Genomic DNA, 24,459 nt, shown 5'->3' with positions numbered 1-24,459 from the left:
CTGACATCGTCCAATGATTTCACCGCTTTCCAAACGTGCTGTTATCACATCTTTTTTTTATTATTGCCAAGAATTTTATTTGCATCTTAAAGCGTGTACTACAACGTATACCAAGCATCCGTGAACAAGCTCGAGGGTATCAAGTCCAAAAAGGTGGGTTTATATTTGATTTATTTTCCTGCAAGCCAGATATATGTTCCAGAGACCCGATGAATTTTAATTCTAATGCCCCCATCCCACAAATACAAGTTATTCCTGTTAAATATTGTTAGTTAGAAATATTGAGCCTTTGAACTACCAAAACCAGAATACACAATATCCTTAAAAAGGCCAACACAGCATGGTATTATCAATGAACCTCAATTCTTATCTATTTCATGTCAAAAAAGCTTTAAGCCCATTCCACCATACTCAAATGCAAACCCACCTATTGCCTACATTTCCTCATCCCAATCCCCATCTATATTTAAAATACCAAGCATGTTAACAAAAAGCCTACAGCAATACAAAATAAAAACATAGGCCATTTGAGATTCCAATTTTACTGTCTGAAATCACTTAAAAAAACAAAAATCACAAGACAAAATCGTTCCAGAAGATGGTACTAGAGTAGCTAAACAAATATCAAAATAGTAACATCTCAGAGACTTTTTGTCCAAATTCTCTGCAACTTGTGCATTACATTATGTACATTTTAGGTTACTGAAACATATCATGCACATTCACTAAATACATCCAACAGTAAGTTAAAATAATATTTGAAACAGTAAAATACCAAAAAGACCTTATGTACTAACGCTCACTACAACTGATACAATCTGCAAAAAAACTTGAGGCAATAAGTGGAATGGCTAAAGACTACTGAATATTTTCAGGTCTGTATTTAGTATCTACGGCGTTTATTTGCACCAAACTCTCCAACTTGATTTCCATGGGGAAATCCAGCCAGGCTCCCTACCATCGGTCCACCCATCTTATTTGTCCCTTTAACTTACCTAACACCAATCCCTATTAACATGTATTTCCCTCAGTTCCTCCATCTCACTAGACCCTCTGTCCCCTACAGAAGATTATTAATGTCCTCCTTAGTGAAGACAGAACCAGTTATTCAACTGGTCTGCCATGTCGTTGTTCCCCATAATCAATTCACCTGTTTCTGTCTGTAAGGGACCTACATTTGTCTTAAACAATCTTTTTCTTTTCACATATCCATAAAAGCTTTTACAGTCAGTTTTTTATGTTCCCTGCCAGCTTTCTCTCATAATCTTTTTTCCCTTTCCTAATTAAGCCCTTTGTCCTCCTCTGCTGGACTCTGAATTTCTCCCAATCTTCAGGTGAGCTGCTTTTTCTGGCTAATTTGTATGTTTTGTCTTTGGAATTGATACTATCCCTAATTTCCCTTGTCAGCCATGGGTGCACTACCTTCCCTGATTTATTCTTTTGCCAAACTGGGATGAACAATTGTTGTAGTTCATCCATGCGATCTTTAAATGCTTGCCATTCATTGCATATCCACCAGCAACCCTTTAAATATCATTTGCCAGTCTATCTTAGCTAATTCACATCTCATACCTTCAAAGTTACCCTTCTTTAAGTTCAGAGCCTTTGTTTCTGAATTAACTATGTCACTCTCCATCTTAATGAAGAATTCCACCATATTATGGTCACTCTTACCCAAGGGGCCTTTCATGACAAGATTGCTAACTAACCCTTCCTCATTGCTCAATACCCAGTCTAGAATGGCCTGCTCTCTAGTTGATTCCACCACGTTGGTTCAAAAAACCATCCTGCATACATTCCAAGAAATCCTCTTCCTCAGCACCTTTACCAATTTGGTTCACCCAATCTATATGTAGATTGAAATCACCCCTTATAACTGCTGTTCCTTTATTGCATACATTTCTAATTTCCTGTTTAATGCCATCCCCAACTACTATTAGGTGGCCTGTACACAACTCCCACCAGCGTTTTCTGCCCCTTAGTGTTATGCAGCTCTACCTATATCCATTCCACATCCTTCCTGCTAATGTCCTTCCTTTCTATTGCGTTCTCCTCTCTAACCAGCAACGCCACCCCACCTCCTTTTCTTTCATGTCTATCCCTCCTGAATATTGAATATCCCCGAATGTTCAGCTCCCATCCTTGGTCACCCTGGAGCCATGTCTCTGTGATCCCAACTATATCACATTCATTAATAACAATCTGCACCTTTAATTCATCCACCTTGGATTTCCACCCTCCAACCATTCTAGTTTAAAGTCACCGCAGTAGCCCTCGCAAATCTCCCTGCCAGGATATTGGTCCCCCTAGAATTCAAGTGTGACCCGTCCTTTTTGTACAGGTCACACCTGCACCAAAAGAGGTCCCAATGATCCAAAAACTTGGATCCCTGCCCCCTGGTCCAATCCCTCAGCCATGCATTTATCCTCCACCTCTTTGCATTCCTACTCTGTCGCATTGCACAGGCAGCAATCCCGATATTACTACCTTTGCCGTCCTTTTTCTCAACTCCCTATATTCTCCTTTCAGGACCTCTTCCCTTTTCCTACCTATGTCATTGGTACCTATATGTACCACGACCTCTGGCTCCTCACCCTCCCACTTCAGGATATCTTGGACCCCATCAGAAATATCCTAGACCCTGGCACCAGGGAGGCAAACTACCATCCGGGTCTCTGGACTGCGTCCACAGGATCACCTATCTGACCACCTTACTATCGAGTCCCCTATTACAACTGCCCTCCTCTTCCTTTCCTACCCTTCTGAGTCGCACTCTGTGCCGGAGGCACGGCCACTGTCGCTTCCCCAGGTAAGCTGTCCCCCCTAACAGAGGGGCACAGCCACTGGGGTACTCTCTATTACATGACTTTTCCTCTTCCCCCTCCTAGCCGTGACCCACTTGTCTGCCTCCCGTGGCCCCGGTGTGACCACCTGCCTGTAACTCCTCACTCTCCCTGACCAGACAAAGGTCATCGAGCTGCAGCTCCAGTTCCCTAACATGGTCACTTAGGAGCTGCAGAAGTCAACAGGCTGTAGCAGCTAGCTACAAACTGGCATCAAGCACAGGGTCCTCCATAATTTCAGAGGTCTGTACAGCTTTATGGAAAGTATTGCAGCCAGAGATCCTTCCCTGCCCTTCAGTCGCCCAATGGGAAGCTATTGCAGTGTAGGAGGAAATGCGATGCTACCAAGCGGACCAATCACAGTTGTGCAGTCTGCATCACCGCAACGCATAGTTACATTTTTGGGGAGCTGCGCGTCAGGCTACAGCGTAGATTTGACGCACAAGTATAAATTGGCCTTAAGGCCCAATCCACCTACACAAACCACGTTGCCTTTCTGAGTTCAACTCATGGGCACTGGACCCCTCAGCATAGAGGGTATTTTCCAAAGATAACACCTCAAAAAGGCAGTATCATTTATTACAAACCCCCATTACCCAGGACACACACAGTTCTTAATGCTATCAAGATACAGGAGTGTAAAGCTGTTTTAGGAACAGCTTCTTCCCATCCCCTATCAGGTTTATTAAAGTATAATAAACCCATCATGTACACTACAATATACAGGCATGTATACATTTTTTGTTGCAATTTATTTTATCTTCTAAGGTCCATTCCTTTCCTACTTGTTTCCTTCAGTCCTTTACCACTCCCCCTTAACACCCCCAACTTCTTACATCATCCCCACCTTATTCTTGCCCCTTCCTTTCCAGTTCTGATTAAGAGCCTTAGTCTGAAGCTTCAGCATTTAACCTTTTGCTGTCTATAACATCCTCATCCATATTAAAACTGATCCACATAGCACACCACCACCCTCAAGTCTGGACAATATAACCAAGGCCCATTTATCATGAGTAAACCATCAGAACACAGGGCAACTTTCACCCTTGAAAAACGAAGGGGTACTCAGTATGACTGTTAAATTCCTCAAGGGTCAAAGAGCAGTGCAAGTATACCAGACCAGGTGAAAATGCAAATCAGCCACAATAGCAAATAATAGACTTGAATCAAGATGCTCACACCTGCTTAACATTTGTACATGTTCAGAAGTGCAATGGACAGAATGTTATTCCAGAAAAACATTTATTACGCCATTTTCAAAATAGATCAGAACTAATGCTTCTTCAGTTTGACTTCCTCCTACTGGTTATAGCACTGCTGAGCCAAGTTAATTCTTCATGTGCAAACTGGAAGAGAAAAAACACATTACATTACCTATCAATACAACAGAAATTCTCTAACCAAATTACACCCTGCGACTATTTCCAGATTTTCAGTGTACAAAAACAGCATCATTATTTCAGAAGCAGAACTGGATAATGTCATCATTAGATCAGGAAACAGTCTATCAGCACCCATCATTACAGATCTACATTAATTACAAATACCCACACGTAACATAGCCGATACTTGCCATGGATACTGTTCAAACCTCCTCCTCACAAATGAGAAAATCTGAGGAGTCCTCACCTTTTCCAGTCCTGAAGGTCCCAGCCCGAAACGTAGACTGTTCACTCTTTCCCACAGGTGCTCCCTGGCCTGCTGAGTTCCTCCAGCATTGTGTGTTGCTTTAGACCTCCAACTTGCCTTTACTGGCTACTTAAATAAGAACGTCTTCAAATCTGAAATACGATTCAAAGTCAAAAATAAGATACAACAGTAAGCAAATAGGTCAAGTACTGCTGACAGGATATTCCCTGCCCGTTTATTAATCTTTACCAAGTCTTCTTCAGAACACTATAGGTATCACCACAGATACTCAGAAGCAGAACTGACAAAAAGGTTTTCATCATGAGAAGACTGGATCATTTGTAATGCAGAGTATCAACAGAAGTCAAAGAACCGAGAGACTCCATTCCCAGTTCTAGTTACTCTCTCACCCCTTCTCTTCTCACCTGCCTGCAAATTCCCTCTGGTTCCCCTCCTTATCTTTTGTCCACCGTTCTGTTTTAGATTCCTTCTTCAGTCTTTTACTTGTCAGCTTTTAACTTCATCTGCTCACCTGTCAGTTTATACTCATTCCTGATTCCCAATATTATTCTTAATTTTTCCCCACTCCCTATCCAGCTCTGAAGCAGCTCAGCCCAAAATGTTGATTTATTTCCTTCCATAGATGCTGCCTGACTTGCACTTCTCTAGCATTTTGTGTACTGTTCAAAATTCTCAATACTTGCAGAATCTTCTGTCTTTATAAAGCTGATACAGGCACTCAGTCCCAAGGATCAGCTGGACATAGCATTCTTCAAGCAGAATGTTTTAGTTTTGCCTAAGATTCCAGCAATGATTTGTATATCTGATGCAGTTGAAAATGATCCTCAGTACTCTGGTTTTGATTTTAACAGTCAGGACAACCTCATCTTCAGAGTCCATTTATAAAAGGTGTTTTGGAATTTTGTCGACAGAAACGTTTAGAAAGGAAAATAAGTTTTAGCAATACCAGGTATACAGGGCACTCTAACAATTCATAAAATAAACACGTGGTGTGCAACCAGGTTATCCAAAGGAGTCTTAGTTATCCTACTGTAGCTTTTTTTAAATCAAAGCTTTCTACAGATCTGTTCTTCCCCACCTGCTATGCCATCCCATGTCCAAAGCCCTTGAGTTCTTTCACACTAGCAGATTACTTCTCAAAAATAAAGCAGTCTCAATTGTCGAAACTAATTATCAAAGAAACTCAGATCAGGCAACATTTGAAGTCCTACAAGCAGTTTTATGTTTTCATCACGATTGCAGCATTTACAATCTCCTACATCTGCACAAAGTTGTATTTTCTAAAGGAAATTACGAGAAGGTTAGCCATGCGAGTCGTTCTAGAAAATAATTAAGGATAAAAAAAATAGCTAAATTTGAAACGCTATAAGCAACCTGCAGTTATTTCGTTATTAAAATAAGACGCTTAAAGCAGAAGGGTCTCTAGTAAAATAAAATCAGTACAATGACATACTTCACGATTGCAAGCTGGAGCCACAACTCATCCCGATTCTAACATCCGCACCGGTTCAACGCATCGCCATCTTTGGACACTAAAAGAAAAAAAAAGAAATTAATGTGAGCCCCCGGATGGAAACGCAATCAAGGAGAACAGGTTGATTAACGAGTGCTCAGTTCTCCAAGGTAAATCTCCACAATGTGAATTCGGAAACCGCAGAAAATTGTCCTCACAGACACTCGCCTAGTTACTGTCCCACCGCCTGCACTTTCCCCCTCCCGACCCCGGGCTCATTTCGAGTCTGCCGCCGCGGCCTTCATTACCCTACCTCGCACATGGCCTCCGAGCCCGGGACAACAGCAGCGGAAATAAACCCATCCCACACCAACACGAATCTTCCGAGGAAAAGGGCGAACAGCACCCAGACCCTCTCTATATATAGACTGGCGTGACGCAGTGACGTTGTCGAAGGTGACGAACACGTAACTATGCGATTGGCCGGAGGCGTGGTCTGTACATTGGTTGTCCTTGTACGCGCAGCGATGTTTTTGACGAGTCCCGGAGCGGGGTGTCGGCCCGAAACAGCGACCGTTTATTCATTTCCATATACTGTCTGATCTGTTGACTTCCTCCAGCATTTTGTGTGTGTGTGTTGCTTTGGATTCCAGCTTCTGCAGACCTTCTTATGTGTCTGTAATGTACTAGCTTGAAAGAGCAGCGAAGGACCTTGGACGTTAAGCATAGTGTTCCTCATTTCCCAGATGACACTTGGCCAGATTTTTCTGTTCTGCTTTTATTCTTTGGAAAGGGATACTGTATTCGGCTCATATGCCTACGTTTCAATTAATCGTACTCCTAAGCTGTTTTTTTTTCTACACAGAACAATACTGTATAGCCTCCCATTCCATGCCTAGACTGCATTTCAGAAAATCTGATCATTTGGCTGTCTTACCTGCATACAGGCAGAGGCTAAAGAGCAAAGCTCCGGAGACAAGCATAACAAAGAGGTGGTTGAGGGAGGCAGGGGAGCGGCTACGCAATTTTTTCAAGACTGTGCAGTGGGCCGTGTTCAAGGACTCAGCAGAGGATCTGAATGAATACACCACAGTGGTCATGGACCTTTTACAAACAGATGAGTGTGTCCTCACAAAATTATCCAGAGTCTTCCCCAACCAGAAGCCCTGGAGATCCGCAATCTGCTGAGGGCCAGACCAGGAGCACTCAGGTCTGGTGACCAAATAAGATACAAGAGGTCTACTTATAATCTCTGGAAAGCGATCTCACATGTGAAGCGGCAATTCTGGACCAAACTTGAATCATTGAAGAATGTGCGACAGCTGTGGTAGGACTTGAGTGCTATCACCTCCTACAAAGTGAAATCAGGCGAAATGGTTTCATTCCCAGATGAGCTCAATTCCTTTTTCGCTCACTTTGACGGCACCTTCACGAACTACACAGCCTTTGATGACCTGTGATTTCGGTCTCTGAGCATCCTTCAGGAGGATGTACCCACAGAAAGCATCCAGCCCAGATGGAGTACCAGGTCAAGTGTTAAAGCCCAGACGGAGTACCAGGTCAAGTACTAAAGACTAGCTGGAGTGTTCACTGTTATCTGTAACTTTTCGCTTCAGCGGTCTAAAGTACCCACCTTCTTCAAGCAGACTTTAATTATTCCGGTGCCTAAGAAGAATGTGGTAACCTGCCTAAATGATTATCATTCAGTAGCACTTACATCCACAGTGATGAAGTGTTAGGTTTGTGATGAAACATATCACCACCTACATGAGAAGTGACTTGGATGTGCTCCAATTTGCCTACTGTCACAACAGATGCTACTTCATTGGCTTTTCACTCAATCCCGGGACATCTAGACAGCAAAAATGCAAACATCAGGGTGTTCTTTATCGACAACTTGGCATTCAATACTATCATCTCCTCAGAACTTATCAATAAACTTCAAGACCTTGGCCTCAATGCTTCCTTGTGCAGCTGGATCCTCGACTTCCTCACTTGTAGACCACTGTTAGTTTGGATTGATAAAAACATCTCTTCCACAATTTCCATCAGCACAGGTGCACCACGAGGCTGTGTATTTAGCCCCCTGCATTATTCGCTTTACACTGCTGACTGTGAGGCTAAACACAGCTCCAATGCCATATTTAAGTTTGCTGATGACACTGCTGTTGTTGGCCGAATCAAAGGAGGTGACATATCAGCATATAGGAGGGAGATTGAAAATCTGCTGGAGTGTTGCAACAGCAATTTCTCAGTGTTGATTTTAGGAGGAGGAAACTGGAATCCATGAGCCTGTCCTCATTAGGGGATCAGAGGTGGAAAGGGTCAGCGCCTTTGAATTTATTATTTCAGGGGATCTGTCCTGGGCCCAGCGTGTAAATATCATTATGAAGAAAACACAGTAGCACCTGTACTTCTTTAGAAGTTTGCAAATATTTGGCATGATATCTAAAACTTTGACAAACTTCTGTAAATGTGTGGTGGAGAGTAGATTGACTGGTTGCATCATGGCCTGGTATGGAAACACCAATGTCCTTGAATAGAAAATCTTACAAAAAGCAGTGGGTTCTGCTCAGCCCATCATCGTCACATCTCCCGGTCCAAAGGCAGCATCACGATCCCTTACCCGTGCACGGACTTCCGCAATAAACCATGGCTTCTGATTTGCCCTCACCTGGATATCCTCCCTACACTTCTCTATGTAGCTGGTCACAGAATCCACATATTCCTTGATGTTGACGTGGTTGCCGTAGGTAGCAGCTTCCCTGAACATTCTCCAGCTCGTTTTTTCAAAGCAGTTCTGCATTGCTGAGATTGCCCCCTCAGGCCAGGTTTTCACCACCTTTAGAACTGGTTTGGCCTGTTTTGATCAGTGGTTTATATGGTGGAATTTGCATTACAGATAAGTGATCAGAGTCCAATGTGGGGTTGAGGGACAGCTGTATATGCATGCACCTGGTATGGGCCAGCCAGTGGTGGTGTGGCATCAGCACTGAACTTCTAGGTGGATGGTCCCGAGTTCGAATCTAACTGGGTCCCAACCTGAGGAGCAGCGGTATCTGCATGGAAGAAAGGCCTGGCAACATACTTCTGTATCTTGCCACAAAAACCCTGTGGACAACTATATGAGTCAATGATGACTCGACGGCACTCAACAACAACATGTTAGTATAAATCAGGTCTGGTGTATTTTCACAAAGAGAGAATCTGCAAATCTGCACTGGAAATCCAGAACGGGTCAGGCAGCATCTCTGTAAAGGGTCTCAATCCCTCCACGGATGCTGCCTGACATGTGGAGTCCTCCAATATAAAATGCATTGCGCAACATCCTTTGACAGGTGGGAAGAGACGATCTGAAAGGAGGGGCAGAGTATTTTTTTAAAGGAACGCTTTGTGCTGATCCAGAATAACCACTATCAAAATGGGCATTCATTAGGCATAAGCACTTTTAGAAAAATATATATACAGGGCCTTAGGCACAACAAGTACAGAATGGGAAAGTACTGATTTCATGAGTTTGTGTGGACTCAATGAGCAAAATGAGTCCCCCTTTAAGTGTTACCCCTGCTAACAGCCACATGACTAAGTGGTGAGAAGGCTTCTTTTCATAAGCAATATACTTCCAGGGTCGGTATGATTCGAGCAACCAAACAGGAATGTTGTGATGTTCCAATTAAAGAAACCTCGTTTTGAATGATTGGTGTATAAATACTGCCCATACTCAGTTATTGGTCAGCAAGAAATTACAGATCGTACGCCACATAAAATTCTAAAAGTATATTTACTAATTTCAGCTCTATCTGTTATTAGGGGAAAAAAGAAATGTCCTTTTACAGTTAAACCAGTCCAATGCACACATAACCATTGAAGCACATATTGGAGTATTCAGGGATGTATCTCTTTACTCAAGCGCTGGACCTACAGTCTGTGTGAAAACACCCGCCACATTTTCGAACTCCCCTCAAAGACCATCTCAAGCTCTCTCTCATATGAATATTGCCCTTCCTCCTTGGAGCTATTCACCTGCACTTCTTGCAACGGGGGAACTCTCCTTTCCACAGTATTCTGTGGCAGCTTCCCTTCTATCCCGCTTCGCAGCTCCTGCCAAAATTGCCCAAACTGGGCTACTTTCTCCAGATCCCATCATCCTGATTGGCTAACACCACATTCCCAATTTGAACAGCAGGGCTCCTTTGCCGAAACAAAAACAAATTCTTCCAGCAGAACACACTGCTTTTGCAGAAAACTGCTAAAATGAGACCTACAGCAAAGCAGTAGAAATCTTAACCTGGGCATTACATAAATTATTATTGAAAACACAACTCATTGGTTAAGAATCACCTGCAATTCTGTGAACTATTTCAGGCCCTTTGAGGGTGGACATGGAGAGCTGACCATAATGCCAAGTCTAAAGGAATCCTGCACATGGTCCGTACCCCACTATTCTATGCCTGCTCACATCAATATCTCAATATCACTCCAACGTCGCTACCCACCACCTCCCTGGCAGGATGTTACAGCCACATACCAAAGGAAATGACTTCCACAACTCCTTTAAACTTCCCCACCCCTCGCCTTAGAATCAAGCCGTCCAGTATTTGATCTTTCCATCCTGGTTAAAAGACCCAATTTATCCTATATATGCCCTTCAAAATGGAATATACTGCTACAGGTTGCCTCTCAGCCACCGATGCTCCAGCAAAAACAATTCCAAATTTGCCAGCTTCTCCATATTACTAATATGCTCTAATTCAGGCAATATTCTTTGTGTACATGGAATGCACCATCTCCAAAACCTCTACGTCTTATATAGCATGGCAACCAGAAATGCATATGCATATATTACAATTGTTGCCTAATCAAACTTTAATATTGCTGTTTCAGAAAAGTTAATGTTTTATGACATTTGGCTCTCTTCCAGGCTGGGTAGGATCTGTACAAATGGGGTGGTTTACACCTGAACCGGGGGGGGGGGCGCACACATATCCTCATGGGAAGGTTTTCTGCTCAAGAGTGCTTCATAAGAGTTGCAGGGGGCGGGAACTAAAGTGACAGGACAGCAAGTGGAGCGGCTATGGGGAAAGTATATGCTAAGCCTACAAGCTAAGATGGAAACTGAAAGGTTGAGCATGGCGAGACCTGGGAATACAGGTCCATAAATCATTGACAGTAACATCACAGGTGACTAAGATTGTAAAGAGATCATTTAGTACATTGGCCATCATAAATCAGGGCAATGAGAATAGGAGTTGGAATGTCATGGTGAAGTTGTACAAAATGTTGCTGAGGCAAAATTTAGTCTATAATATGTAGCTTTGGTGAGCTAACTACAGGAAAGACATCAGTAATCTTGAAAGAGTACAGGGAAAATTTACAAGTTATAGGAAAAGGTTGAACGGATTGGGACTTTATTCCCTGGAATGGAAATTTACAAAGGCACACACAATTATGAATGGTATAGGTAGGATGAATGAATGTCCCTTTCCCCTCACGTTGGATGAGACAAGAACTAGAGGTGCAAACACGAGGAATTCTGCAGATGCTGGAAATTCAAGCAACACACATCAGAGTTGCTGGTGAACGCAGCAGGCCAGGCAGCCTCTCTAGAAAGAGGTACAGTCAACATTTCCAGCCGAGACCCTTTTAGATGTGGGTACAATAGTAAAATTTAAGATAACTTTCGACAGGTACATGAGAGGTGTGTGAATGGCTAGGGACTGTCTGGATGCAGGTAGATGGCACTGGGAAGATCACAATGGCATGAACTAGATGGGCCAGAGTCTGTAACTATGCTGTGGTGTTTTGACTCTATATTAGTATATTAACATATTTAACACATTAAATTATAAATTACAATAATTTATATTTATTTCTTTTACCAAAGTTGGGAGTAGGAATATTTAAAAAGGTAAGTCTCAAAATCTGATGGCTGCGGTAAGACAAGAGAAGGCTGAGAAGAGGCTGTTGAGTTTTCCTTTTCAACATTACTGAGCGGCAGTGGAATTTTCCTTACATACAATGTGAGAGATCCAGGACTCTACACCTGTGGGAAGGATGCCCAGTTCCACATTGACTACATTAATGAACTGGAGCTGGAGGTGAACATGGTTGGAAACACAGCTTTATTGATCCACTTTGAGGTTGTCACTCTTAAGGTGCAGATGACAATGTTTGGTGACCACCCCCCCAGGAATAGCAAGGGAAACAGACAGGGCAGGACCCCGCTAAAGCCCTTCTGTTCAGTAGCATATACCACATGCTATGGGAGTAATGAGCTTTCTGGGCAAAGTAACAGTAGACAGGTTGGTGGCACTGAAACTGGCTCTGAGGCTCAATAGCAAGGGAAAAGACAGACAGGGCATGGTGCAAAGGATCTATGCTGTGCTGTATCTCAATGAATAATTACCCTGGCACCGGGCCTTGAGGTCTTCACCTCTTCTCTGTAGGTCATCTCATTGTTGGTGATGAGCCCTACCACTGTTGTCACCAGCGAAATTGACAAGGTGATTACTTGGGTGTTTGCCTGTGCAGTCATGTATGGGCAGTGGGCTCAGCACACAGCTCTGTGAGGGGCACCCCTGTTGAGGATAATGGGGATTGAGGAGCAGCTGTACATCCCGACTAATTGAGATCTGTTTGTTAGTAAGTCCAACACCCAGTTGCACAGTGGGAATTTGTTCCCCAAGGACTGTGGGACAAGTGTTGAATGTTAAACTGGAATCCAGAAACAGCTGTGTCCTTGTTTTCTAGGAATGTCTGGGTCAGGTGCATGACATATGTTAAAGCAACTGTTTCAAAATGGTTTCAGATATCCTAGTGCACATTAGTACCAATGATGCAAGTAAGAGTGATGAGTTCCTCTACAGTGAATATAGGGAGTTAAGAAATTAAACAGCGGCCATAACCTCTGGATTACTTGCAGCACCATATGCTCACGAACAAGGGAAAACAGAAAGTTAGAGCTGATGAATGTGTGGCTGAGGAGCCGATGCAGGGTTTCAAGATGACTGTAACAGTGGTCACAGCTTACCAGGATGCTGCCTGTATTTGAGGGTATTAGTTTTAAGTAATGAAGTTGGACACAAATAATGAATGTTTTTAATCGGCAAGTGCCACTGTCAAATGTAGTAGTGTGCAGGGAGAAAGGATTTAATTTGGCATACTTGGCACATCATAGAACAGAGTTGGCCATGTGCTGTCATGATCTATGCTCTCCCATTCGTTGGGGTCTCAGCTCCTCTACCATCAGTTAAGTATGCCACATTATCCTTTAATAAACTCAAGGGCATTAGTTTTTTTTTAAACTGCAAGTAGCTTTTGCCCCATTCTTGATTCAGATCAATCAATAGGCTACCAGGACCAAAACTGTTAGGCTGTTCACTGATTATAATTTCTAGCACTCCCACATCTGGTGTTACAATGAGAGTTTCTCCTTCTGTAGTAGTGTAGTTCTCTTAATATACTTCAGAGCATATTCTATCAGGCAAGCTTAAAATTTTAATCTTTCCTACTTCAAATTCTACAGAAAATATGACATAAAAGCCCCCTCAACCTTATTCTAATCCCCCCCCATAACCTTTGATATGCCCCCTTTTAATTAAGAACCTATCAAGCTTAACTTTAAATATATTCAAATGACTTGGCCTCTACAGTCATCCATCCATGGCAACAAATCCCAGATTCACCATCCTCTGGCTAAAGATATCCCTCCATCTGTTCTAAAGGGACATCCTTGTATTCCGAGACTATATCTTTTGATCCTAGACCTCCCCCAACCTATAAGAAAACACCCTCTCCACGTTGTTGATCAAGGCCTTTCAATATTTACTAAGTTTTAATGACTTCAACACGTACTGTATAAGAGCCATTAAATGCTCCTCAAACATTAGCTCTTTCATTTCTAGGACAATTCTCATGAACTTTCTCCATACCCTCTCAATGCCAACAGATCCTTTCTTAGAGAAGTGGTTCAAAACTGCTTGCTCTCATCCCAAACATGAAAATCTGCAGATGCTGGAAATCCAAGCAACACACACAAGAAATGCTGAAATAACTCAGCAGGCCAGGCAGCATCGATGGAAGAGTACACTTGGCTTCTTTGGGCTGAGACTCTTCAGCAGGGCTGGAGAAAAAAGCCAACAAGACTTAAAAGGTGGGGGCAGGGGTAATTACTGTAAGTTTGAGAAACTGATGTTTATGCCATCAAGATGGAGGCTACCCAGATGGAATACAAGGTGGTGTTCCTCCAACCAGAGTGTGGCCACATCACATTGGAGGCCACAGATATTTTTCAGAGTGGGAAGTGGAATTAAAATGGGTGGCCACTAGGAGACCCTTTTTCAGGCAGATGGAGAGTAGGTGCTCAGTGAAGCTATCTCCTAATCTACATCGGGTATCACCAAGAGGGCACACTGGACACATTATATGACCCCAATAGACTCGCAAGTGAAGCATCAACTGAAAGGACTGTTTGGGGCCCTGAATGGTAGTGAGGGAGGTGTAGCATTTGTTCCACTTACTAAGGTAAATGTCAGGAGGGAGGTCAGTGTGGAGGGACGAATAGACAAGGAAGTTGCATAGAGGTTGATCCCTGTGGAGAGTAGACCCCCTTCAAAATCTACTCTGCAGCTTTTAAACTCCAGTCCTGCTTAAGGGTCTCAGCCTGACACAGGGATTGTACTCTTCTATAGATGCAGCCCAGCCTGCTGAGCTCCTTCAGCATCTTGTGCGTTGTTCACTCTCATCCCTTGTTTGCTTTGTGCGTGTGTGTCCTATGCACATGCCTCTTAAAATGTATCAGCCTCTACATGTCCTCTGGCTGCTTGTTCCAGGTAACAACTCTACAGAAAAAGTACCTTTAAATTTCTACCTTTCCTCTAGTTCTATGCTTCATTTTTAGAAATTTCCAAGCCCCTCTTAAATTCCAGTGAAGATTAACCCAGACCTATTCATACCCTCATTATAGCCCACTGTTCCAGGCAAATTACAGTGCTTTTTCCCCCCTAAATTCCCTCCATTACTACCACAGATGTGCAATAAAATTAGTCACTAAACCTAGATAGGTATAATTCTGTTAAGCAAAGCCACCCAATGCATTCTCCAGGAAGGTAGACATTTTTAAAAATTTCAGCTTCCCTCATCTCTACTTTGAATAAACTGAGTAAATTGACTAATTCAAGTCCATTTAAAACAAATTTCCTAAAAATGTTGAATTACAAGCAGCATTCAAGTTTTCTTTTTGTTGTACTTAACTCAGTAGCCAGTAGTTTAGATTTAAAAAGCCAAAAAATGAGGAAGCTTAAACCAGAGAAAATCCAGAAATCCCAGCAACACACACAAAATGCTGGAGGAACTCAGCAGGCCAAACAGCATCTAGCAAAAGTGCAGTCAACTTTTCCGGCTGTCAGCTCTCTTTTCTCCAGTCCTGCCGTAGGGTTTCAGCCTCTAACGTCGACTGTAGTCTTTTCCTGGACGCTGCCTGGCCTGCTGGTCCCTCTAGCATTTTGTGAAGGAAGCTTATGCCACTTGGTTTAATGAGCATTTCAGATCTTTGTGTTTGTGAACTTCCCACTTCCAATGTATATTTGCAGATAATGCTGTAAACAGTTACTAAATGGGAAAAAATGTTTCCTGCCTTCGAAAAGGTGAAGCTACAAATAAAGCTTTTCTTTCTGCAAACAGGAGTTTGATCTTGCACAAGAATGAGTCTTGAAATGCTACAGTAAAAGCACCAAGTCACTAGATTGTGCACGAGTCACTGTTTTAGTAAATTGATATTCCATGAAAACGTCCCTGTCCTTCCATTGTGCTAGCAGCCTCAGTAATCTGTAATTTTACAGAACCCCAATAAACTGTACAAAATCTGCCATTGGACATTTCCTCAACCAATCATGGTAAGCTTAAAAAAGCTGTTCAGTTGCAAATAAATCTTGACCTGGGAAACACTCTACTGTGTTATCTTATGCATTCGGTATTAGCTTCTAGTGGGATCAACTGGAAATTGCAAAATTGGTTGAAAAATGTTTTATTAATACATTTTCTACAGGAATAAAGCTTATTTGCCCTTCTTGGCTTTGATTTTCCTCAGGTAGAATTCCAGCTCCTTTCCTTCAAGGATGTAGCCATCAGCTCTTCCACACTGACCAGGTCTTGAAGATATGCAAGCTGCAAGGAAACAGCAAGACATAACTGGATTTAATCATTACATTACACAGATTCATAAATTTGTCATGTCAGAGTCATTCCCCACCTGTGCTGCCTTGCACTCCAAGCAGTATCCCTGCCTGCACTAGTTTCAAACAGATCTCATCAACTGTTACACCCTGATCATTAGCTGATATAACAAACCATGCAAATGTTTAAATGTCAATTCTCCAAGATAAACATAGACAACAGCCACAGAAAATGGAAACCAAAGTTGTTTCCTCCTCATTTTGATCATTAACTAAGGGTTGACCATCAAAAAAAATAGCAAATACTTTCATGCCCTAGAGTAGAAGATAAAACACCCATCACAGCATCAACATTGTATGGAATACAGAAAAGTCACCAAGATCAATATTAGGGGGAAAAAAGTTTATTAGCAGCAAATGCCCCTCTACCTTCACTGCCAATGCTTTATCAAATTCTCAGGTGTTATTGGCATCAACCTCCAATAAATGATGCATATCATGGACTAAGCATCGACCAAAGTGCACAGTAGCTAAGCAGAACCCGGAACCTCCAATCATGCTTTCAAACTGCACCCAATGCTCAAGAATTGTGTAGCAGTACACCAAAGCCCTTATATACACACAAAGCCATCTATTCAATTTAAAACAGAAGGATATCTAGCATGGATATAGATGTGCAAAATTTGTAATCTTCTTGATGGAAGAATAAAAGTTTCATTATTTACCAAGCAATTTCCCTTGCTGGAATTGTTCTTCTAGCAGTGTACTGATTTTTGCATTCTTTCTTCGCTCTTCATATTTCTTCTGAATTTTCTTTGACCTTTTCTTGTTCAGAATTTCTTCCTCTTCAGGTGTCTGAAATCAACAAAACACTCATCTTACAAGGCAATAACGATAGCAGAAAAGGTTACACTGCTTTGCACCAATTTACACAGCACTTTAAAAATTTATGCTGCATTGTTATATTTTCTCTTCCACTATCTTAATGCACTGTTGTAATGAAACGATGTTTCTATGGCCTGCAAACGTTTTTCCACTGTACAGCAGCAATATATCAACTTACTAATAAGAAAAATGGTTGTACAGTATTAAATGATTTTTCTTAAACCTATATTCCACCACTCCCAAGAAAAACACTGGGATTTCCAAAGTATATCAAAGCTGCTTAATGCAATCACTTTTAATCCTGGGAAAACAATTTATACTGAGGGGAGTTGGGACATTTTATATTCTTTGAAGGACACATCCAATCTATTGAATTATATCCAACTAAAGTACACTTTGAAAATCATTCCCAAGTAGCTCCTTTCCTCACCAATGGAAGCCTGCCCATTGCCTCTCCAGCCAAATTGTCTCCAGACAATTCTCATGTAACAAACTCACAAGCTGCACTCAGCACTCGTATGATCAAAATAGACGATCAAACTACACGTAAAGCTGCACATTTTCAAATATGTTTAATCCAGGTAAACAGATTTGACATTTGCCTAGATTTCAGCAATCTTTGCAGAAACTGGTCTATTATTTCTCTAGTTTAACAGCCTTAAATAATTCACAGAATTCAAAACAGGTTGACTATCATCTTCAGCAGTAAACCTACATTCTGCATTTTACATCAAAGTTGACAGTTGATTGCAAATGGAATGTACAATATCCATTAACCAGGAATAGGACAGTATACAAATAGCATACTGTCACATTTCAGCCACACTGTAGGAGAGACACATCCGTTCTCTATGTACATTGATTTTGCTGTTCATTGGCCATAGCTCAGCATTTAACACAATTCTCACAATTGTGATTGAGAAGTTGCAGAACCTGGGCCTATACTTCTTTGCAATTGGATCCTCAATTTCCTAACCAGAAGACAATACGTGCGATTGGTGATATTTCCTCCTCGCTGACGATCAACACGGGTGCATCTCAGGACGTGTCCCTATACCATCTATAAATTTGATGACACCACCAATGTTGGTAGAATCTCAGAGAGGGCATACAGGAGCGAGATATGCCAACTAGTAGAGTGGCATCGCAGCAACAACCCTGCACTCAACAGCAGTAAGACAGAAGAGCTGATTGTGGACTTCTGGAAGGGTAAGACGAAGGAACACACATCATCCTCGTAGAGGGATCAGAAATGTTGAGTGTGCAGTCTCAAGTTCCTCCATGTGAAGATCTGATGACCTAACATGGTCCCAACATATTAATGTAGTTATAAACACAAGACAGTGACTACAATTCATTAGTTTGAAGAGATTAGGCATGTCAACATATACTCAAAAACTTCTATAGATATATCATGGAGAGCATTCTGACAGGCTGCATCACCGTCTGGTATGGAGGTGGGGGGGGGGAACTACTGCACAGGACCAAAAGAAGCTGCAGAGGTTTGTAAATTCAGTCGGCTCCATCTTGGGTACCAGCCTACAATGTACCCAGGACATCTTCAAGGAGTGCTGTCTCAGAAAGGCAGCGTCCATTAAGGACTTCCAGCACCCAGGGCATACCCTTTTCTCACTGTTACCATCAGGCAGGAGGTACAGAGGCCTGAAGGCATACAATGATTCAGGAACAGCTTCTTTCCCTCTGCCTAAATAGACATTGAACCAGTGAACACTACCTCATTTTTTCAAATGTATTTGTTTTTTTTCATGACTTTTAATCTATTCAATATACATATCATAAATAATTAAATCAATTACAGTATACTTATTTTCCTTCTATATTATGTATAACAATGAACTGCTGCTAAGTAACAAATTTCACAACATGCCAGTGATAATAAACCTGATTCTGGTAACTTGTCATGAGTGGGGGCATGGTAATAGTGAAGGGAATAAGTTACATACTCAGGCCTTGCTCGTGGCAGTTTGCAGCTGGGGGCCGACTAATGTCCTAATGTTTTATTAACTGCTCAATTATGCTTACATTTTGTCATTTTAAAATTGTCTATCTGCGAATAAAGGGTTGAATACTTATCTTTGATTTTTGGAACAATCATTGGAGCTGAGGGCACATCATACAAGCATATCAAAGGGGGGGGGGGGGCGCCAGCAAAGGCGATTTGGCTTGGTTCAAATTGGCCACTACACGCATTTAAGACATATTTAATCACACCAAAAGTAAAGAAACTTAGGATACACCGTGGGACTCAATAGGAAGCTATGCATAAAGAGGTACATAGCAAACATTTAAAAACACACTCAAAGCCAGTCTTGGATTCAGTAGTTACTAAACCACTACATTAACATGTATATCTCACAATTCCCACCCCACCTCAACTGAATTGGCAATACACTGCAGATCTAACAAAAAAAAATTGGTAAACACAGACCAAAGCTTACCTTTTATGCATTTAAATAGCAGAAGTTAAGAACTTTCAAAATTGCAAAAAAGCAGAAAACATGTACTGGTTATGAATACATATCAAATATTTGCTCAACATACCAATTTGGCACCCTTCTTCCGACCAAGTGGAAGGGCAAAGTGAGATTCATACCACTGCCTGAAAGGAGTGCTATCAATCTGAACAATACAGTTCTTTACTAATGTCTTTGTCCTGACCAATTCATTGTTGGAAGCATTGTAGACTACATCAATGATCCTGGTCTTCCGTGTACAACCTATAAAGAGAAAGGCGATTTAGCTCTGGTTTAGAAACAGTAAGAGACACTTCAAAGGAGTTAAGCCAAAACTGCTACTGACATCCCACAAAAACTTACATTCAGAACCCCAGGAGTAGTTTCCTGCATCCAACCTCAAAGCCCGATACTTTTTATTTCCACCACGGACTCTCACTGTGTGGATACGACGTGGTCCAATCTACAGGCATGTAAAATATCGTTAAATACATAGCAAAAGACAATGAAATTGCCAAGATAGCACAAACAGCAAGTAGTCCTGACACAATGCTAAATAAACATACTATCCAAAACTGCCCACCTGCATAATGCTCTCCAAATACTACATCATGTTCAAGTTTTAGCAGATGTAAATTTCAAATAACATTTCAAGAGGAATAGATTATACAAGGAAGGATACAATGCTAAGGCTTTATAAAGCACCATGAGGCCTCATTTGGAGTACTGAGAGCCATTTTGGGTCCCTTATCTATGAAAGGATGTGCTGACATTGGAGAGGGTTCAAGAAAATGACTTTAGGATTAAAAGGCTTATCATGTGAGAAGCATTTGATCGCTCTGGGTCCGTATTCACTAGAATCCAGAAGAATGAAGGGTAACCTCATTGAAACCTATCAAATGGTGAAAGGCCTTGACAGAGTGGATATGAAGAGTATGTTTCCTATGGTGGGAGAGTACAAGGCCAGAGGACAGCCTCAGAATAGAGGGGCATCTTTTTTAGAACAGAGATGAGGGGGAACTTCTTTATCCAGAGAATGGTGAATCTGTGGAATTCATTGTACCTAGGCAGCTGTGGAGGCCAAGTCCTCCCCCCCCCCCCCACATATACTTAGGGGCAGAGGCCAACAGATTCTCAATTAGTCAAAGCATGTGAGAGGAATAGGCAGGAGATTGGGGACTGAGAGGGTAAATGGATCAGCCATGATGAAATGACAGAGCAGACTCAATAGGCCAAATGACCTAATTCTGCTCCTATATTTTATGGTCCAAAATACACCCTGGACAGATTAGGTGCAAACCTGCAATTCTATTTTAGAATACAAAAATATTAAATATAAAAACATTCAGATTCTACACAAAGAGAAATGAGTAACCCAGGCAGTGTGGTCAGTGTAACTATGACAAAGAAACATAGGTGGATGCAAAAATGACCAGAACAGTCACTAACAACCCACCTATCAAGAAAGTCATATTGTCATCATTCACACTGCAAGCATCTAGAATTAACCAATTCCCTCTCTGTGAAATGCATCCAAAATTCACTTGGGAGTGCTACGATTTACAGTAAGGCTACAAAATAAACTACGTCAGATACCTTGGTATTTGCAGGAGGACGTCCAAGTTCATATTTTCTCTTTTTATGATATGGCTTCCTTTTACCTCCAGTCTTGCGGCGCTTGTGCCAATTATTCCGGGATATACCTGTGACAAACCGCAAGTTAAACTACCGTCCCATGCAAACATATCAAGTTGACAGTGCACAACAGCAGGTACTCAGTTCTCCAAGGTGATTCTCTACAGGAAACATTCAGTGCTGTACGAGTTTCATCATTTATACCTGCTGCATTACAGGTCAACAAAAACCCATGAAGTTAGCAGCTAACAAAATCGGTGTACAATAAGTGCATCGCGACACGCTAGTCCCATAAAACCTTTAGTTGCGATACTCCAAGCCACTGTTCTTCACCGTTGTACTCTTTATTTGTTCTATAATTATTTGCAATTTAGTAACACCTGGGTTTTGGTGGCTGCTAGTTTGAAGTACCAAATTCAAGAAGAGTCGCTTGCACTAAGTACGATCCTACACAGCATCTCTAGAGGCCGCGTTTAGCTGTGATCCATGAACTACAGCACTTAAGTGTTGCCTGGCAAAACTCACCTGGGGAATTCCATCCTTCCCTCCACCCAGAGCTGCAATACACGCTGTTCGACTCACTGGGTTACCATTACACGAGTTATTGGGACAGTCGATGATAACCGGCCCTCATCTCCGCAACAGTGAGGGGGGACCAAGCCGGGCCCCGCAAACCTCCCCCCCCCCCACATACACACACACACTGATGGGGTCCCGGTTCTGTGCCCCCCACACTGACGGGGTCGCAGCCGTGCCCCGTCCATCCTAGTGCTCAGGGCGCGGGCTAAGCACCGCCATGACGGCCAGCCGGGCCCACCCGCCGTCAAACACCAAAGTATCAGCAGAGCCAGCGCGAGTTGTGCCCCCGGACAAAGCTGACCCTCATCTCCAAGCTTCCTTGGACGCGGCCTGTGGCAGAGCGAAGGTCCCGAACCGCCACAAGCGGCGGATTGACTCGGATTGCATTCGGACAAACCCCGCAGCTCACGTACCCATTCTCAGGCTTCGGGCGGAAAGAGGAACCGCAACGGCTGCTGGGTCACAAGTCGCTTCAAAGTCTCGCGTGGATTCGCTGGGCACCGCGTGACGTAGGAGGAAGCGGATTGTGTTTGTGGTGGGACGGTCGGGGAAAATCGCACTGTTGTGGCCGCGGCCGGGGTCAATCGCACCGTGTTGGCCGCGGCCTAGCGGACGGTCGGGGACAATCATACGGTGCTGGCCGCGTCTACCTGCACATCAGTGCCATACTATTATTCCAGGCCTGGAGCTTCCTTCTTTCCGAGTTATCCCAGTGGGACGGGCAGCCGGGCGATGTTTTTTCCCCCCTCATGTGATCCTTCCAGGTTTGCACAGGCTCGGTGAACATTTGCAAGAATCCCAGTTAGGGGTGAAGATGTTGCCGGAGTAGTAAACCTGGACTTTAAATTTTCTCTGCCCCTTCACCATAATTTCTTAAGATTTATCGACATGATTTCAGTTTCCTTTGAGTTTGCGAGACTTTGTGAACTGGAGCAAACGATAGTAGAAGTCTCCAACAAAAACATACCTTTCGTTATACACCACAGAAACAGGTCATTCGGCCTTTCGTGTCCATGTCGACCTTTCTGCCCATCTGCACGAATTCTATTTGCCCACGTTAAAGTCCACATCCTTCTAGGTCTTCCCTATTCGACTACCTCTCTAATTATCTTTTAAATAACAAGTTCCAGATAGTAACCACCCCATTTTAAAAACAAGCCTACTTGTACCGCAAATCCTCGTTAAAGCCGCTTCCTCTCACCTGAAACCTATGTCGCTTGTTTTTGATACCCTCACCCAAAATTAATCTGTTAAGAACGTCCTTCGGTATTTAGAGTTTGGAAGATAAAGTCTGATATCCAAATATTACCTGTTTTCATTAGCTTTTATTGTATCCTATTCGTTCAAATACAGTTTTAGAATTAACTGATTAAACCCCTTCATGGCCTTGCTCCTCCATTTAAATCCCAGGTTCATCCCAAATAAAACCTTCCCAGAACTCTTGTGTACAGCCATGAAGTGACTAGGATTATGTAGTTATTCAGTGGAAGCAAGTTCACATCAAGGAGGAGGTGTATACATATATACAGTGCATTAAAGTGGCTAAACCCCCAGGGGCTGACTGAGTATTTCTGTAGACTTGGAGGCTAAAGAAATTTCAGAGACATTTACAGAGAAATTTGCTTTATCATTAGCTGTTGCTTAAGGTAACGAAGACTGGAAGGTGACCAATGTTATTCAAGACTGTTTTAACGTCATGTCCTGTGCACAAGTGTAAGGAGAACAAAATACATGCAATTGTTACTCCAGATCTGAGGCAGCACAAAAGCACACAAAAGATTAAAAAAACAATAAACACACACAGTAAATATAAAAACACATGTATACACAGATCGATTGTAAGTCTATAAACACACACAGTAAATATAAAAACACATGTATACATAGATCGATTGTAAGTCTATAAAGTGATGCTGGGGCTGTACATAAGGTGACTGACGGAAAATAATAAAGTAGTGACTGGAGGTGTTGATCAGCCTTACTGTGGGGAAAAAAATAACTTTCTGAGTCTGGTGGTCTGGCTTGGATGCCACGTAGCCTCCTCCATGCTGGGAGAGGGACAAACAGTGCATGAGCAGGGTGGGTGGGATTCTTCATAATGTTACTGGGCTTTTTCTGGCATAACAGATCCTGCAGATGTTTTGCAAAAGATTAGCTTTATTTGTCACATGTACAGTGAAAGTTTGAATGCTTGTCACCAGTCATTAAAATAAACCAAGTCATGTGTTAATTAGTTTTGAAGACTTTAAAAATCTGTATAATATTACAACATAATGCAGTAAGTACCATTAGCTGGTTTAGAGCAGGGGTTCCCAACTTTTTTTATGCCATGGACCCCTCCCATTAACCGAGGGATCCATAGACCAGACATCCCACCCGCAAAAACCCATTTCAGGGAGGTAGCACCATCAATTTGCGGGAGACTCCGGGAACTTCTGGGAGAGGTGGGACGTCTGCAATAGAGTAGCTCCTTAGCAGCTAGCCAGCTAGTTTAAATAACGTTAGTGATGCTAATGAATGAATGACACCTGTTAAACTCACCTCAACATGTCTTTTACCGTCTTTTTTTATTTCAAAATATACTTTATTCAAACATATAATTATATACAATACACCATTCAATAACTTTCCATCCTTTACATACGTTCCCATTATAGTCAGTACATATCCGTACTTATGGCCACCCACGTGGCTCTCCAGTTGTTCACCTTACCACATCATTGTTGAGGGGTATACTCCCCGCCACCTGACCCCTCCCAATCCCACGG

General features: G+C 42.4%; 1 protein-coding gene, 1 long non-coding RNA gene and 3 other non-coding genes across 5 annotated transcripts; all 5 read right to left on the bottom strand.

Moving 5' to 3' along the window:
• Nucleotides 1–4,068: 4,068 nt before the first annotated feature.
• LOC140205844 (uncharacterized) lies at nt 4,069–6,353 on the bottom strand. Its single transcript, XR_011887982.1, has 4 exons — nt 6,260–6,353; nt 5,947–6,025; nt 4,473–4,624; nt 4,069–4,189 (listed from the first exon to the last, which is right to left on the bottom strand). It is a non-coding gene; the product is annotated as an uncharacterized lncRNA (long non-coding RNA).
• On the bottom strand, nt 4,729–4,800 carry LOC140206489 (small nucleolar RNA snR61/Z1/Z11). Its single transcript, XR_011888177.1, has one exon. It is a non-coding gene; the product is annotated as a small nucleolar RNA snR61/Z1/Z11 (small nucleolar RNA).
• LOC140206486 (small nucleolar RNA SNORD55/SNORD39) lies at nt 6,097–6,173 on the bottom strand. The gene has a single exon (XR_011888174.1). It is a non-coding gene; the product is annotated as a small nucleolar RNA SNORD55/SNORD39 (small nucleolar RNA).
• A 9,214-nt stretch (nt 6,354–15,567) lies between the features above and the next one.
• On the bottom strand, nt 15,568–15,697 carry LOC140206490 (small nucleolar RNA SNORA35). The gene has a single exon (XR_011888178.1). It is a non-coding gene; the product is annotated as a small nucleolar RNA SNORA35 (small nucleolar RNA).
• Nucleotides 15,698–15,954: 257 nt separating this feature from the next.
• On the bottom strand, nt 15,955–22,181 carry LOC140205843 (small ribosomal subunit protein eS8). The gene is made up of 6 exons (XM_072273622.1): nt 22,105–22,181; nt 21,074–21,180; nt 19,841–19,940; nt 19,566–19,741; nt 16,844–16,973; nt 15,955–16,110 (listed from the first exon to the last, which is right to left on the bottom strand). Exons 1-6 carry the CDS (start codon nt 22,106–22,108, stop codon nt 16,001–16,003), a joined length of 627 nt encoding a protein of 208 aa, XP_072129723.1. The 5' UTR covers nt 22,109–22,181; the 3' UTR covers nt 15,955–16,000.
• Between the last annotated feature and the right edge of the window lie 2,278 nt (nt 22,182–24,459).

This window comes from Mobula birostris, chromosome 12 (assembly GCF_030028105.1).
Source record: "Mobula birostris isolate sMobBir1 chromosome 12, sMobBir1.hap1, whole genome shotgun sequence".
Lineage (NCBI taxonomy): Eukaryota > Metazoa > Chordata > Chondrichthyes > Myliobatiformes > Myliobatidae > Mobula > Mobula birostris.
This window is presented reverse-complemented; position numbering and strand designations above follow the sequence as displayed.

What these genes read in the sequence shown, in the direction of transcription:
- LOC140205843 (XM_072273622.1), bottom strand. An exon ending in GGAAGAAGGGTGCCAAATTG is followed by an intron (nt 16,974 to 19,565) that starts GTATGTTGAGCA and finishes TGTTGATTTCAG; the next exon opens with ACACCTGAAGAGGAAGAAAT. An exon ending in CCAGCAAGGGAAATTGCTTG is followed by an intron (nt 16,111 to 16,843) that starts GTAAATAATGAA and finishes GTTTCCTTGCAG; the next exon opens with CTTGCATATCTTCAAGACCT.